The sequence below is a fragment of the Eriocheir sinensis genome, chromosome 38 (genome assembly GCF_024679095.1).
Source record: "Eriocheir sinensis breed Jianghai 21 chromosome 38, ASM2467909v1, whole genome shotgun sequence".
Classification (NCBI taxonomy): domain Eukaryota; kingdom Metazoa; phylum Arthropoda; class Malacostraca; order Decapoda; family Varunidae; genus Eriocheir; species Eriocheir sinensis.
Genome location: NC_066546.1, coordinates 706,772 through 723,840, shown reverse-complemented (window position 1 = coordinate 723,840; position 17,069 = coordinate 706,772). Strand labels below are relative to the sequence as shown.

The following is a 17,069-nucleotide window of genomic DNA, read 5'->3' as shown; positions in this document are numbered from 1 at the left end:
AAAGCTGGCGCTTATTTTTTTTTTTTTTTTTTTTTTACAGCAAAGGAGACAGTTCAAGGGCACAAAAAAAGTAAACATTAATAAAAAAAGCCCGCTACTCGCTGCTCCTAAAAAGAATCCAAAGAGGTAAATAAGTGTTTACAAACACTGGTCTCTCGTGAATTACGCATGTTCAGACCAGTAAGTGTAGCCCTGCACAGTCTCACAAAGTTTTTTAACACATTAAGAGTTGCTGGAAGGCTGAATCATACATACAGTACCACCATCCTCGCTGTTTCGAGAACGACCACTCTGTACATATAAATACAACTCGTACAGAGTGTCGTTCTAGAAACAGTGGGGATGGTGGTAGTGGTACTGTATGTCTAATTCAGCCTACCAGCAACTCTTAATTACGGTTAAAAAGCTTTGTGAGACTGTACAGGTCTATGCTTGCTGGTCTGAGCATGCGCAGTTCACGAGAGACCAGTGATTGTAAACAAAAGCGCCAGCTTTTGACGGTGGGGATGCCAAATAACACAACACCGGTTCAGGCGTTTCTAGTATTACCGTCCATAGGCACATGTCAACGTGTGGTTTTCAGGTTTTGTAAGTTTTCTAAAATACAGATAATGAAAATTTGAATTCATCGATGTTTTTTATTTGAAATATCAATATAGTATTGTTTTTGCCTATCGGACTTATCGCTAGCTAGTATCGGAATTGTGGATTTATATCGGGTATCGGTTATCGCCTATATTTGTGTCTCCAGTTAACAAATATCGGTTATCACCGATAAGGTTTTCCATTATCAGTTATCGGTTATAGGGAATAAGGTTTTCTGTTAGCGTGCCCAGCTATGCCAACAAATGAAGGAAAGGTTGGATGAATGTAGATATGGAGATGGGACTGTTAGAGCTTAGCTCGGGCCCGGTAGACTACAAATAAGTAAATACAAATAGGAAAATACATTTGTCAAGTGGGACTGATCTGGATGAGATGCAGCCATGTGCTGACCCTCTGAGTTCCTGACTGGGCTGGGTCTGGGCCCTGGCCCTCCTCAGGGGAGAGTTGCTGGTGCCACTTTAGCGTGCAGTCTACCCAGCCATTTACACTTCAGCGTGTGGGCTACAGCCATATTTACAATTCAGTGTGCAGTTTACCTAAACTACAGGAACTTTATATTGCAGGATAATGACCTGGACCTGTTTCTGGAGGCCTCGGCTCATGTTGTCTCGTTACCTGAGTGCTCCTCACCAGTCTATATAAAAGGACAATCAATAGAGACGCGCATCACTATCCTCCTTGCATTGAGCCTGATAGCTTTAGTATAACTCATTCTGGTGACTGCAATACTGTTAAAAGATTTCTACAGAAGTGTCATTTTGACAAGATTACACCCATTGAAGTGGTAGTGTCATGCAAGAAAAACGAAAGCCTGATAGGTTGGGAATTCCGGCCGGGATGCTGTCTTTGAAGGGGTGCCAAACTTTGTGGTCTGTCCGGCAAGGAAACCCATTACATAGCTTAGACTAAGGTGACTGTGGTCAGGTCATTACTCAGGTCAGGAGCATTCAGGTAACAATACAACATCAGATGAAGTCTTGGGAGACAGGTCAGGTCACTGTGTAGCACCCATGGTAGCACTGACTACATATACTGGGGTAGACTACAAATACTGCAGTAGACTGTGAGCTAAAGTAGCACCGAGTTGCCAGACCTGGCTGTTTGACTGTTTCCAGAGCCAAAACATGCAAACACAAGCTCTCCCCAACTGACTTCAAAAAATAAAGAAAAACATTTGGGTATAAAGGGTTACTTAAGCCCTTAATGACGATGATGCCGCTGGTGTCATATAGTTTTTACCAGGGTTGGCAATGATTAAATCAAATTGATTTAATCAAATGATTAAATCATTGATTTTTTTACTAAAAAATCATCATTTTTTTTATTTTTTTTATTTTTTTACTAAAAAGTATTCCATAAGTTAAATGATGTGCTCCAAGGATGGTAAAAATCAGCCTCCTTTAGTCTTTACTAACTTGGGATTCAATGTATCATAATAATAACCAAGGTTAGCAACCAAACAGTAACAGAATAAAAGTAGATATTCTTCTGTGTGGTAATAATATAAAATGCTGTCATGAAAATAACTTCAGGCAACTCTGTCTGTCCTAAACCTGGTCCTGTACCAACTACAAACAAGTATTGAACACGTATGTATTAGGATCCTTGACTGTGCTCACACTTACACGCCCTAAACTCAAACTTAAAGTAACCTATGGAGATTTTCAAATCACTCAGTAGGATATATATATATATGTATATATATATATATATATATATATATATATATATATATATATATATATATATATATATATATATATATATATATATATATATATATATATATATATATATATATATATATATATATATATATATATATATATATATATATATATATATATATTTTTTTTTTTTTTTATAAAAAAATCAAAAAAATCAAATAAATCAAAAAAATCAATGATTTTTTGATTTTTTTGATTTTAAAAAAAAAATCAAAAAAATCACCAACCCTGGTTTTTACTGACGTAAGCAACGAGCATGACGCCAGCGCCGGAGAGTGAGAAGCTCTCTGGAAATCGAAATGCTAAGTGACTAACTGGCACCTCTCTTGTCCCTTAGACGACTCCGTGCTAAAAATGTCAACAGTTCCTGCCTACGCATCATGACGTCTGCAGAGCGATTATATTCCCTCAGCCAATTTGTTTCGGCAGTCTTCCTTTAGTTTCTGCTCATTGTCTGCATGCTGAGCATAGTCTTGACACCTCCACTTATATACGTGATGTTCTAGATGAACCAATATCTAGAAGTTGGAATTTTGGGGGAATCATGGAATTCCAGCCAAACAGTCTGTCCAAATAATAACCTGATTTCACAGGTGAGTTATACGGATGATTTTCTACAACTTTTATTCAATGAGATTCATTACAGAATGAAAAAAAACTACAAAATTTTTTTTTTGAGTTTCACTGCAATTTTGGCTCTCTGTAGGTAGTAAATTTCCATTTAGAAGATTATAAACTATGTTATTTAAACTCAATCGTAATAAAATGGGCAACTTTTCTTCAATAAATTTTCCTGTACGTCGCACCAGTAAAAAGTTGGAATTTTGGGGGAATCATGGAATTCCAGCCAAACGGTCAGTCCAAATCATAATCTGATTTCACAGTTGAGTTATACAGATGATTTTCTACAACTTTCATTCAATGAGATCCATCCATTCCAGGATGGAAAAAAACTACAAAAATTTACCAAAATTATTTTTCGAGTTTCACCACAACTTTGGCTCTCTAGGCAGTAAATTTCCGGGTCAAAGATTATAAACTATATTTTACAGACTCCATCGTGATAAAATGAGCAAGTTTTTTTCAATAAATTCTCCTGTACGTCGCACCAGTAAAAAGTTGGATTTTGGGGGAATCGTGGAATTCCAGCCAAAATGCGACAACCTAGAAAGAAACGGATTTCACAGCGCCAGAAAACTTTCTATAAAACATCTTTTATGACTTCTTTTCAGTTTCAAAGTGTACTTTTTGAGGACTTTTGCTTTTTGGGGGATTTCCCGAGAAAAACTTTTGCAGTTTAATAGGGTTAACATACTATACTGTAAGTACTTGCAGTGCTGTACTGGAGGAAAGATGTATATACAGTAAACCAGGGTTGGCAAAAACCAATGGTAAAAAAAAAAAAAAAAAAAAAAAAAAAAAAAAAAAAAAAAAATTTGGTTTAAACCAGATTTTTTTTTTGGTTTAAACCACATTTTTTTTTTTTTGGCTTTTCAGTATTTTTATTCCAGTAATTCTATCCGTATATACGTATAGGAGTTTGAAAAGGAATTATAGATAGATTTAGAGATGGATTTAGCAATACATTCATTTGATCTTCATACAGTCTGTAAAGGAGGCAAAATGCAGCTTCTCTAACATGCTTTTTTATTGCAGTGTTAAAGAGAAGTAAAACATGAATAACCTCTTCTAATTTTCCAGTAGCATGCTACAAAAACAGTTGTAAGAGAGAGAGAGAGAGAGAGAGAGGGGGGGCTTTTCAGGCTATATCCCGCACCGCATACTGCTGCTGCATCGCACTCCCTGGAGTTAGGGGCGCTGTTATGATGACTCAGAACAACAATGGCCGCCTTAGCATACACAGACTGTACGTATGTACAATTTACAGTCCACAGATGCCAGTGTCACCATGCAACATGGACAGCATGCATCTAATATCTACTGTGCTAGAACCTAAGTAATACTTATTCTGAGTTATTAATGAAAATAGAGTCACTAGGACTGAAAATCACTAGAATAGTGGTCCTGGCAATTATTCAGGTGACGATTACCATTGCAGCTTCCAGGACAGCGCCCCCCCCTTCGGTGATGACTGCATTCACGATGCCCCCCTACAATACCTAGTTACACTTTACCTCGCTGCTACAGTAATACACTACCGGTACACAACACTATCACTTTGCACCTTGCTCCCGACCACAGCTCGCAGCTCTGAATGGCTAGAATTGTGAGTCACTCTTTCCCTTCTGGAAATTTAGTTTTATGCCTTACCTCATTTGGCATAATTTTTGGTATATTCAGGGGTGTTTTTGATATTATTTCATTTGAGGCGTGCCGCGCCGGAACCTCGTAACCCTGAAATTTGAGAAATTGAGATAATGGCTGCCCCAGAGAGCAGAGAGGTGGAATTGTCATATACCGTGGTCGGACAGAGGAAATCCGACCTTCCAGCCACCTAAAACAGGGTGCTAAGACAGTTAGTCTGGTCTCGACACGCAAAAAAAAGTCGCGACTAACTCCCTGAGGCGTGGGCCAAAACCACGTAACCAAGACGCACGTGTAGGATGAGCCAGCTGTGAAGCGCCCAATCAGGCGCGCGCTCGGCTCTGACATATTCCATTTTACAACACGTACTTAATAATTTTGAACATAGGAGGAAGTCAATGTAATGGATAGGAGTATTAAAGTTCCGGTACGGATTAAAATTTTTTTTTCGCTCGGTAAAAAAATCATAACATTTTCATTTTCACAGCTATCATCATGAAACCTTCACATATTCCTAATAAAAACAAGTACTTTTATAATAAAATTGTAAAAAAATTCCAGCAAATTTTTTTTTTCCGCCACTGAGTAGGGGTTTCATTAATTTATTTCAATAAACCAAAAATTTTCCGATTTCCTATCAGAACCTAATTAACAAAACAGAACTCTTCAAAACCTTTCATTTGATGTATAGTTATTACATATTCTGACCATTCTTAGGTGCATTGTCAGTGTTTAACTTTATGCGCGATTTTCTCAAAACTACGATTTTTCGGTTACGAGGTTCTGGCGCGGCACGCCTCATTTATATTCATAATAAGGTGCTGGAAGTCAAAGACGTTGACCAGATTCTATAATATATCTAGTGAATAAAACATCAGAAAAAAGCATTATACACATCAGATGAGGGTATCATTCCTCTTGGTACAGTTTCAGGAGCCAAAGTTCCTGATCACCGCAGAACGCGTATTGTTTGTGTTCGGTTACTAGTCTGCGGGTCTGTGCGGGAAAGGAAAAAGTGGCCTCCGCTGCCCAGCAGTAGTACCCAGGATTGTACGCTACTTTACGAGGACTTACGCTATCCCAGCTGTGTTGTTGTGTCTTACAAGTGGACTTAAGTATCAGAGTGTGCTAGGATCCGTTCCTGACCTGCAGTAAAGGCTACAAGTCGCAAAAACTTGGAAGTATTTGTGGCGTGCTTCTCGGAGGCATTGACGAATATGGCGGAAACGCTGTGGCATCACATTTTTATGTGCTTATAAAGACCCTGAGAAGCCATTTTAACGTGATTTTAGGAGAAAATAAAGCCGTTCATATCATATTCTCCCCTCACAGTGTGGCATCAAAGAAAGGAAGCCAGAAATCTTTAAAATGTGCTGATAGGAGTTGGTTTCTGATTCAAAGAACTCCTCTGCATCCTTGTAATCTACTGCTGCACACATTAGTTACAGGGGCGTCGGTGATGCGATGGTGTGGAATGTGGAGGGAGTGGACAGTGCTTGATTGGAAACAAGATATGAAAGACCAAAATTGTGTTTTAACTAAGCTAGAGTGAGGAAGGCCGCTGTGAGGGACGCGCAAGTTTGGCGCGAAAACGGGTCCTATGTAACGGGTCTTGGCTTGTAACTCCCAAGAAAAGGCTAAGATAATACGCATTTGAAAGATGTGCAAGTCTTGAAAGTGTTGAAATAATGCAACGTGTGTGTGTGTCTACCATTCCAGTGCTTGAACAGTGCCATACAGCGAAGGTGATGTGAGGGTGAGTGGGAGGATAAGATGACGCGCTAAAGGATTTTTTTAAAACAATTTATCTGCTGTTTAGTGAAGTGGCAAATATATATATATATATATATATATATATATATATATATATATATATATATATATATATATATATATATATATATATATATATATATATATATATATATATAAAATGCACCAAAATTATGTTTTCAGTTACTTTGAAGTTACAGCATTTGAATAGAGATTTGAGTTTACCAACTGACGTTTTCATCCTGGTGTTAGTAAAATGACTGTGCAAAATAAAAAATTTAAAACTTCATATAATTAAAACCACAATACCTGATGAAACTAAAAAAGATTCACCAAAAATACTTGTTTTATTGATGGGTTTTTGGTTTAAACCAGGGGTGTCAAACTCATGGCCCGCGGGATAGTCATAAATGGCCCGCGGTATCACGGTAACTTCAATTTTGTCAATGTATTTTCTACTCTTGTTGGCCCCCATGACGGCACTTCAGAGTATGAATTGGCCCTCGAAGGGTTTTGAGTTTGACACCCCTGGTTTAAACCGCCAACCCTGCAGTAAACCCTCGATATAACAGACTAATTGTAGGGGACCTTAGTCCGTTAATGCTGAAAGTTCGTTATGTAGCAGTGGAAATTTAAAAATACGTATAACAGTACCACCAAACCAAATAAACGTAGGTATACAGTTATTTTAATGCGTATGTTGTCTGCACGTTGTCTGTGTAGCCACACAGCACACTTGGTGATGGACTGGAGGCACTGAGGCTACCAGGTTGGCAGTGGGGCCCTGTGTTATGAGTATTGGTAAAATTTTACAAATGCATTATATCTAAAAAATGGCACACAAAACTTTTTTTTTTTTTGTAATTTTGGGTGTTATGAAGTAATCTGCTAACTGTTTCTATCACAAATCACTAACTGATTGACTTTTCAGTGCCTGTTTTGCACCTGCCACTGCCCACTGCCGCAGCTGCAATATATCTTGCAGAGAGAGGTTCAACTTGCTTACTGTTTCTATAGTTCACTCGCCGTTCACAAGATCACAAGCAGACAAACTAAAACAAAACCAGGAAGGGAGGTATTTCTCACGACACCACCGCTCTGTTCCGTCTTGAGCTGTGTATTTCCGCAAAATTTCCGCTGCCGCACATCGAGTGCCAAATAAATTTAAACTAACTAAACCTAACTTATCCTAACCCAACATACCTAACAGGTGACCACTTAAACTGTGTCAGTACCGACACTCACAAACACCTGGCTATTATTCATTACATTTATGTCCTGGAGATGCATAAGACTTTCTTGTGGTGTAAATACGTTCTTCATTTGAATGGGAACCACAAGGAGGAAAATATTTCATCAGGTGGGCTGAGAAAGACTACAGTAACAGAAGGATGGGACAGCATATAAAGGGAGAAGGGCAAGGTGGCTAACAGACACCACTGGAGTTACCAGACGCAGTAGGTTAAAAAAACATTATTGGTTGGTCCACATGGATTTCTGACCCTCAGATCTTCCCCGTCATCAAAAATTCATAATAAGCAGTTCCGCTGTATCGAGGTTTTACTGTAAATGCCACAACTGAATAGCAGTGCCCCGAGTAGCTAAAGCAATTCAAAGGATTCCCCAATGCAGGCGTCCTTAACCCCACCAAGGCCGCACCCTGCTCCAGTGTAATGTCCTTTTACCCCACCAACACCCCAATGAAGGTGTCTTTTTACCCCATGACACCCCAATGAAGGTGTCTTTTTACCCCATGACACCCCAATGAAGGTGTCTTTTTACCCCATGACACCCCAATGAAGGTGTCTTTTTACCCCATGATACCCCAATGAAGGTGTCTTTTTACCCCTTGACACCCCAATGAAGGTGTTTTTTACCCCTTGACACCCCAATGAAGGTGTCTTTTTACCCCTTGATACCCCAATGAAGGTATCTTTTTACCCCTTGATACCCCAATGTTGGCATCTTCTTCTCATGGACATTGGGATACAGTTTACATCCAGGGATCTTTGGGTCAAAAATCCCTTTCATGTTCAGGAGTGTAACATTTGGGTTCAGGTATATTTTTAGTAATTAGCATCCTCCAATTTTATGGACCAAGCTATTATTTCCAGTTAGTTTTGATGTGCTTTGAAGGAGTCTGTCAACTGTTTCTGGCACCAATCACTAGTCCTTTGGTTGACCCACTCTAAAAATTTGTGATTTCTGTGAAAAAAATAATAGAAAATTAGGAAAATCATCTGAAGTAAAAGTCTTGTCCTCACACTTTGCAGAAATGAGGAAAATAAGCACTTGAGCAACACGGGACAATGGAGGAAGGCAGACTGCTAAGAGCTGCTGGTGAACGTCCCTCAGCCCGGTGGTGGCGGAGGCAGGATTTTTCAAGTGACGCCTATTGAGCCTCATGTGGAGTCCTGAGCTCTTCTTTGTATAATGTTTCTGGCTGGAGTGGGCAGTGAGTGGCACACTGAGCCCCCTGGTGAGCCTGAGCTAACATGATCAGGACAGGAATGGCGCTGGAGTCACTGTACATATTCAGTACAGGGTGATTCGCATACAGTGCTGTGTTAGCTAAGGGTCAAGACTGTTTTCTCCACACTTTCATTAAGATTATGTTACTTGTTTGATTACAGATTATCCAGTGCCTGCTTGACAATTCAAAGTTGCACGAGAGACACAACAAATGACGCGATATAGCCCACTGTCTTGGTAGAGAGACGACGCTTGGTCAGCGCTGCATTGCTAGCCAACCACTTTCTTCCATTTATTACTGTCGAGTTAATTATATACATCTGATCAAAATAATATTATTTATAGCTTGTACGTGTAGGTATGAATAGTGAAGTGACCTCTACTCCGCCCCGGCGACTCTGTAAATGAATGTGGCTACATAGCCTATCATTCCTATACGTTTCTCTTCGCCACATTCACATAGTACACTGTTAAGTTTTCATTGCATTTAAGGGAATCACTGATATTTATTAGGTGTGTGCAAAACTAAAGACTTTAAAATTAAGTATATTTATAAAAGTTGGTAGAGAATGTTAACCCGAGGTTAGTTGCCAGATGTCGCCAATTTGTACACACGGCACACGCTGCCAGACAGCCACGCCTGGCAGCGTCACAGCTCACAGCCTCATACTAACAAACTTTTAAGGTTCCTTCGCCCTACTGTTTGTCCTGAGCCTCTACTGTCATGTTCTGGTGTGTTATGTACACATTTTGCCCAACATGTCACCGCCATAACCAAGCACAGGGCACACACACACCGAAATCGTCGTTAAGACTGAAGTATCATGCAGATATATAATAATAATAACAATAATGATAAGAAGAAGAAGAAAAACTGAAGAAGAATTATAATAATAAGAATGATGATCATAATAACTAGACGCATACCACTCAAGGAGTGCACACCTCTGCCAAAGATCGTCCTGAAAATTGCTATGGGCATCAACTGTGATCCTATGGAAGCACTTGTTTCGGAATTTGACGAAATTCTTTTTTTTTTTTAAACTTTGGCCCTGAGCAAACTTTTTGAGGTCAAGGTCAAGGCCATGCAAGGTGCGTCTTTCCATGAGCTAAAATATGAACCAAGTCTGAAGTCTGTACGATGACAAGAACCGATGTTATGGCCAAAATGGTTTTGTGCGGCTTTGATCTTGACCTTTGACAAAAAAATAATGGGTTCTATTCTGGATGCAAGGTGCATCATATGGAAGCATTTGTTTCAAAATTTGATGATTTTTTTTTTTAAACTTTGACCTTGGGCAAACATTTTGAGGTTAAGGTCAAAGGTCAAGGTCAAGGCCATGCAAGGTGCGTCTTTCTATGAGCTAAAATATGAACCAAGTCTGAAGTCTCTACGATGAAGAAATCCAAAGTTATGGCCAAAATGATCTTTTGTGCGACCTTGACCTTTGACCTTCGACATAAAAAATTTAATGGGTTCTATTCTGGATGAACATGAAGCTTCTCTAAAAAATTAGTTGAGATATTCGCAAAATTGTGCACAGGAGACTGTTCACGAACAAATAAACAAACAAATAAATAAACATACTGACTGGACCGAAAATATTACCTCCTTCCAACTTTGTTGGCAGAGGTAATAACAGTTATAATTATTATTATTATTATAATGATAATAATACAAAAGCATGTGACGAAAATGTTTCCATCACGAGCTTGTCTTGTTATCGTCACACACTAGGGCGTCTCCCCTCTCACCTACCTACAATACCGTTCAGTGAGATTCATGCTACAACAAACATTTACATCCAATTTTTATTTTGTATTTTTTTTTTTTTTTGTATTTCGTTGGAGATATACCCCAAGGGAGGAAGGCAGTGCATGCCGCGCAACCACCCAGGATGGCAGGTAGAGAGATGCCCAATTCTTTCAAGTGGAGGAGGCCCAACAACGGGGCTGGGGTGTCGGAAAGAGCCCAACCTTTCCACTCCCAATGGCACCGGGTAGGACTCAAATCTTTACACTCCAGCACCCCGCTGGAGCACAAGGTGGAGACTCTACCACTGGACCACGGGAGCCAACCGCCATTCAAGTTTTTAACATCACATGATAAAGTACAGTTCTTTAGTTTCAACATTATGCAAAAATATGTTCTTTATAGTAAATAACATCTCTGCTACAAGCAAAGAAATTCATCTGCTACAGTCATATGAAACACAAGGCACTGTCACTCACGGTATCACAGCGGCATTATATATGCCAGCATGGCTGGAGATCTGGGGGGCGGGGGCCCGGGGGTCTTGTCTCCTTGTGGGGTTCCCCCCACACACTACTATAAATGAAAATGGCAACAAATGGGGGCTCCCAAATGGACTGTTTGGGGGGCGGCGGGCCCCTTTGTTGGGGGCCTGGGGGGGCGTCTTTTTATATGACCCCAACACCCCTTCCCTTAGCTACGTCGCTGAATTTAGCCATTAGACTTGAGCCTGTATCATGGCACCTCCCTCAAGCTGTCACCTGGGGCGGACCGCCCCCCCCCCACCCCCTTACTACACCACTGCAAAGAATTTGTCATTTGTTGTCTATTTACCAAAGCACTGCCAATACATATATACATCGAGTAAGTAAACTCAAGAGCAAATATTTTCTCCTCCCCCAGCCTCTCCTCCACATTCATTTTACAAATAAAGCTAATGAAGCTCCTCTTGTAACCCAACATATTTTAGAATTACAACATGGAAAACAGGCTGGGATGGGAAAAGTTAGTAACCGAGAGACTAAAGCCTACAATTAATGTCTGCCTAATAAAGTAATACTCGTAGGTAAAGTGGGGAGCATGTGATATTGCTGCGCATTGCATCGGTGCTCATTTCCACCTCCTTGACCTTTTGAGCCTGTGGTGGACTTGTATCCACTAGCCCGGGGACACTTAAATTAGAGACGTTCTGCCCCCCCAGAATTGCCAGTGATCGCTAGCTACTTTAACTAAAACTGAGTCGACTCCTATTGAAGCTATGAGGACTCGCACACTTTAAAATCTCTCACGTGATAAATCATGATGCACTGTGCCTATAGTCTACAAGACATTGATTTCAAGTGTTTATGCTAACATTTTTCCGGTGAAGTGGTGAGAAACACTACCATTCAGTTATTACTAGCTAAATACTCGCACCTAAGCTTACACCATTCTCGCATTTTTTTCTAATCTCCTGCCGCATGTATAGCCACAACCCGCGAACATGGCGCAGTGAATAGGATCTCAGCAGCAGTACACACTCCCTAAGGGGGGAGAGGTGTGGGTTTCCGCCTGGAGGCGGCCGTGGTGCAACGGGTAGCACGTCTGCCTGGCATGCGAAAGGTCCCAGGTTCGATCCCCAGGTGATGACTGCCTTTTCTGGTGAACCCCCTACCACACCCTGCGAACAGCACTGCATCCAAACTAAGACACAAGAGAAAGGTTATTCAACTGCAGAAGCGGCTACGTGTCTGTCAGAACAGGTTGGCAGGAAGAAAATCCATCCCAGAATTATCAGAAGGTATATAGCTCACAATATACACATCAAACCTAATAATATTTGTTTTGCTTTTCTAATGTTTTCCAAGAATAAAATGTGCTTCCTTTTGTACCAGAGCCACTGTCTTCAATTCGGCAGTCCTTAATTCATGTACATTGATATATTGGCAAAATATTTTCTTAATTAAACCTAATCATATTTTTTTTTTTAATGTTTTCCAAGAATAAAATGACAATTAACATATTGGCAATATATTTCTTTTAATTAAACTTGAACATATTTATGCTTTTCAAGAATAATATTATAACTTACTTTTGCTCCTAAATAAAATTACTATTACTTTATTTCATGATACTTTTTTCCCTAGCAAAAATTGTTACTTTTCTTCCTGATATTTTCTTTCCGAGCACCCATTCCAGTACCTTTGGCTCCCCGCCCATGGTGCTGTGCTCCCACAGATCCCCAGGTGTGTGTGGGGCAGGGAAGGAATTTAAGAGAAAATGAATGAAGTAGTTCTTCAGATTTACCGGCGGCACGGAATGGTACACAAAGTGAGTCCTCAGCAAAGACATTTTAGTGACCACTGGGACACACCGCAGCAAGGAGATGCGCTGATAACCTGGTGTTATGCTCCTGGCTGTCCCCCTGCTCCTATAATATTATAGTTGCCCTCTCGCGAACTGCACATGTTCAGAAGCGAATGTAAACAAACAATGACTTGTTGATAAACAGAGCTGTTCTCAGGCATCCCCAGACAGAACGGCTTTGCTCACTTCACTCCCCCCTACCTCATGAACCTATGATGCCCTCTGGCCCCCAAAAATCTGCCAAAAGTATGGGCCTGCATAGGTATGTACATCGAGTTTTTTTCTGAAATAGCTATACGTGTTTTCCTGTAAATTTATCCCTGAACCACTGCAAGAATACTATTCACTGGTCCTTCACATCACTTGTTACAAGACAGAGTGCTGTGCTGGATTCATGAATGTTTTACCTCTGAAAAAATAGAACAATATTCCCTCCCATGTTGGAAAACACGGTAAATGTCCAGAGAGTTGCCCATCTCACCACGGTACTTCTCACCCTAACCATGGGTTAGATCTCATAATTCTATGCATTTTGAACCCCATATATATGCCTCGCAAATTGATAGAATCACTGCTAGCGACTTTTGAAAAGTTAGTGATTTTTTTGCGGCCGCCTCGGGGCATCACGGGGGGGGGGGGGCTGGGATACTTTGTTCCCCTGCCTCCAAAATACGATATTACGCCTCCATATTGTACTTAAGGGACGAAATACATGTCCCTTAACGGAAAAACTTAAAAGTAAACAAAAAGTGGTAAAGGTAGTGAAAAAGCATATTAAACATACGCGCGATGTGTTTTGATGGCGGCCATATTGGGAAATGAGCAGTGTTGCCAACGATCCGGTTAGCGATGGTACACTAGGTTAGCGATGGTACGCTTAGTTAGCCATTAGCCCACGCATGTGAGACAGGTCCACCACGCGTGGTTATTTTATTTTTTTTAGAACACGCACCTTTACCTAATACTATACCCGGCCCAAACCTTCACAAAAGCCTTTGGGTAAAGGTACTATAACAGCCCCGAGGTTCGACCCCTGGCCATCACAGGTTGAAAAATAAAAAAAGGGGAGGAAGAGGAAAAATAGTGACGCTAAGATTCCTCAACCTCACAGAGAGTGTACGGCTGGGTTCGATTCCCTGCTGTTCCCTCTCTGTAAGCTGCCACCAGGAGGTTGTAATATGGCACAACCCCCAAAGCCTGTAAGTGAGGAACGGCAGTTCTATGAACCAGGTGGGGCGGAACTAAACTAACTGTTTAGTCCCCAGACTCTCCCTGCCAAGGGCAGGCCTGGCAACACTTGACTTTAACAACTGTCCCACCTGGTAGATAGTGTCCGTCGCTCCCCAGCTTACTATGGGTTGTTCCTTGAGGTAGATGGTATCCTCAGTCCCAAGTTTGGTAGTGTGGGGTCGTGGTTACCTTCGGAGGTCGTGGTGGGGGAGATTGCGAGACTGCACCTTAGGCTAGGAAGGCTGTATGCATTAATACAGGACATAGACAGAATACAATTTATTGGTTTAATCCTCACTCCCGATGGAAGGGTAGCATGTTTTGGTTAATACAAAATTGTAAATCTTTCTTCTAATTCCTAACATTCTTATCGATAAATGCTACACACGAGAGATGACCATATGTAGGTATATATCACAGGGCTACCGCCCGATTGACTAGACAATCCGATTTCAACTTCCCGCATCGGCGTGCATACACAAATAAAAACACTCATGACACACTCAGGACAAAAATAGGAAGAGAAGGGTAAGTATGAGAGAAAGATCAGACTGTTACAGCTAAAGGGGGGGTGAGGTCACTGTTCGCCCCTCGTCCACCAAGTGGATGCCTCTTACCCGTTTTACACAATTTCCTTGGCTTGGTGGAGGCCTGAGAGCTACACTATATGCTGTTGTGCCGTGCCTAAAGGGGGGGTTTCGGAGCCGTTTCTACTCCCATCACCAGCCTGCTGGTCGCGGGGCGGCAGGGACTGGACTGGCTTGCCCTTACCTTGGCTCAATTCAGGCACTCATGACTGAGGGCATGACCCTTGTCCACCACTGGCGTCTGGGTCCATTCCCGACTCTCAATGGGGGTGGCTTCAAGATGGCGGGCCACTCGCCTGGCCTAACCCCTGGACACTGGCCTTCAGCTGTCTCGCGCCCTCACCTGTGCCGTGGAAAGGTTAAGTCCCGAAATGAATCACTAATGAACGCCGGCTAGGGCTATCTCTCACTCCCAAACGCTCAGGACTCTAGCGAGCGGTGAGCTTACCTGTGCCGTGGAAAGGTTAAGTCCCGAATGAATCTCGTCAGGCCAAGCGGTTAACTCGTGACCTTTCCCCTGACGTGGCTACCTCAAGGTTCCAACACTTTTCCTTCTCGCCTTTCAGCTTGGTACATTAATCTATCCTTCCTCTGCCTTTCTGAGGTTGTCTTTTTGTATGTTAATTCTAAACTCAATTTTCCCTTAATTTCTAAGTCCTAACGTATAAATATATATAAAAATATAGGGATCCGGCTGGATTTATATCAGGGGTGCCAACCCAAGCTGTGGTTCGTATTTCTCGCTCTCTTCCCTTATCTACTTATGACATATTAACCTCTACGGGTATTGTTTCGGCTGAGGAGAAACTGGATCCGGTAAATAACCATGGCCATGTACAAGGGATTATTCCCAATTTTCCCAGTTGGCTTTTAACTGGCTTCTGCAGTGTTGGTATGCTGGAAGGTACGTTACAGTATACGTGTTCTAAAAAAAAAATAACCACGCTTGGTGAACCTGGTCTCACATGCGTGGGCTAATGGCTAACTAAGCGTACCATCGCTAACCTAGCGTACCACCGCTAACCGGATCGTTGGCAATGCTGCTCACATCGCAATGGCGTCACCATGTAGACACACCCCGCGTATGTATAATATGCCTTTTCACTACCTTTACCACTTTTTCATTACTTTTAAGTTTTTCCGCCTTCATATTATGGTTGAGGGACATGTATTTCGTCCAATTAAGTACAATATGGAGGCGTAATATCGTATTTTGGAGGCGCGGAGTGATTTTCAATAATTACCACAACACTAACTTTTCAAAAATCGCAAGCAGCGATTCTATCAATTTGCGAGGCATATATATGGGGTTCAAAATGCATAGAATTATGAGATCTAACCCATGGTTAGGGTGAGAAGTACCGCGGTGAGATGGGCAACTCTCTGGACATTTACCGAAAACACTGGGGGACAGCCACGCACACGCGGTCAGCTGCGTACATGGATCCGTGTTCATAGCCATCCGCCTGTTGTGTGTAAGCAAAGGGGGCAGCACAGCAGGAACACAACACCGGGGTGGCCGGGCAGGAGGACAAGCAAGCCCTGCGTGCCCCGCCCCGCCCCGCCTCACCTGCTGCTATCTCGAAGTACTTGTTGCCGTGCTGGTCGCGCCCCACGAGCTGCCCCGGCGACGCGCGGGGCTTCAGGGAGTTGACAAAGTGCTTGAAAGCCGTGCCGAACAGACTCCGAGTCTTCCCCGACATTGTCGTGCACCGCCAGGCGCCAGTCAGGCAGTGGCAAGCCAGCTGATCTTGATCTTGATCTTAATGTCACAGGTGGCTTGAGATTTTGTAAGTTTGTATCGGCAGCTCCTGTGAAGGACAACAAAACATACAGAAGGGGGGCTCCCGTGGTCTCTGCCTTGCGCTTCGGCGGGGTGCTAAGGCGTGGGTTCGAGACCTATCAGTTACCATGGGGGTGAAAAGGTGGGCTCTTTCCGACACCCTCAGCCCCGTTGTAGGGCCTCCTCCTTGAAAGAATTGGGTATCTCTCTACCAGCCGTCTGGGGGGTTGCGCGGCAAGCACCGCCTTCCTCCATTGGGGTATATCCCCAACGAAATACCCCCCAAAAAAAGAAGAAAAAAAGAAAGAAAGTCGGTGTCCTATTCGGGGCAAGATATCATTGCCAGGCCGCGTGCTGTGCCGCTATACCGCCTTTGGAGGAAAATGTTACCAGGTTGCAGGAGTGGCTCACTTCTCAGCGTCGACGTTCGACACAGAACGTTACGGTACCCACTACCGGTAATGGCTGGGCCTCTGCATCACATCCACCTGTCTTCCGACGCGGTGCCCTACGCTTGCCACACCCCT

General features: G+C 42.2%; 1 protein-coding gene across 3 annotated transcripts in view; it reads right to left on the bottom strand.

Moving 5' to 3' along the window:
* LOC127008514 (NADH dehydrogenase [ubiquinone] 1 alpha subcomplex assembly factor 2-like) overlaps positions 1-16,537 on the bottom strand; it is a 71,859-nt gene extending 55,322 nt beyond the window's left edge. For 2 of the 3 annotated variants that reach the window (XR_007761112.1, XR_007761111.1), the window contains exon 1: positions 16,330-16,537. Coding sequence is in view for 1 of the 3 variants with exons in the window: in XM_050880628.1 (XP_050736585.1) it covers positions 16,330-16,462 (133 nt within the window). In the remaining 2 variants the exon portion in view is untranslated. The remainder of the gene's footprint in view (positions 1-16,329) is intronic. The other variant, XM_050880628.1, reaches the window with a different exon arrangement.
* Positions 16,538-17,069: the final 532 nt, after the last annotated feature.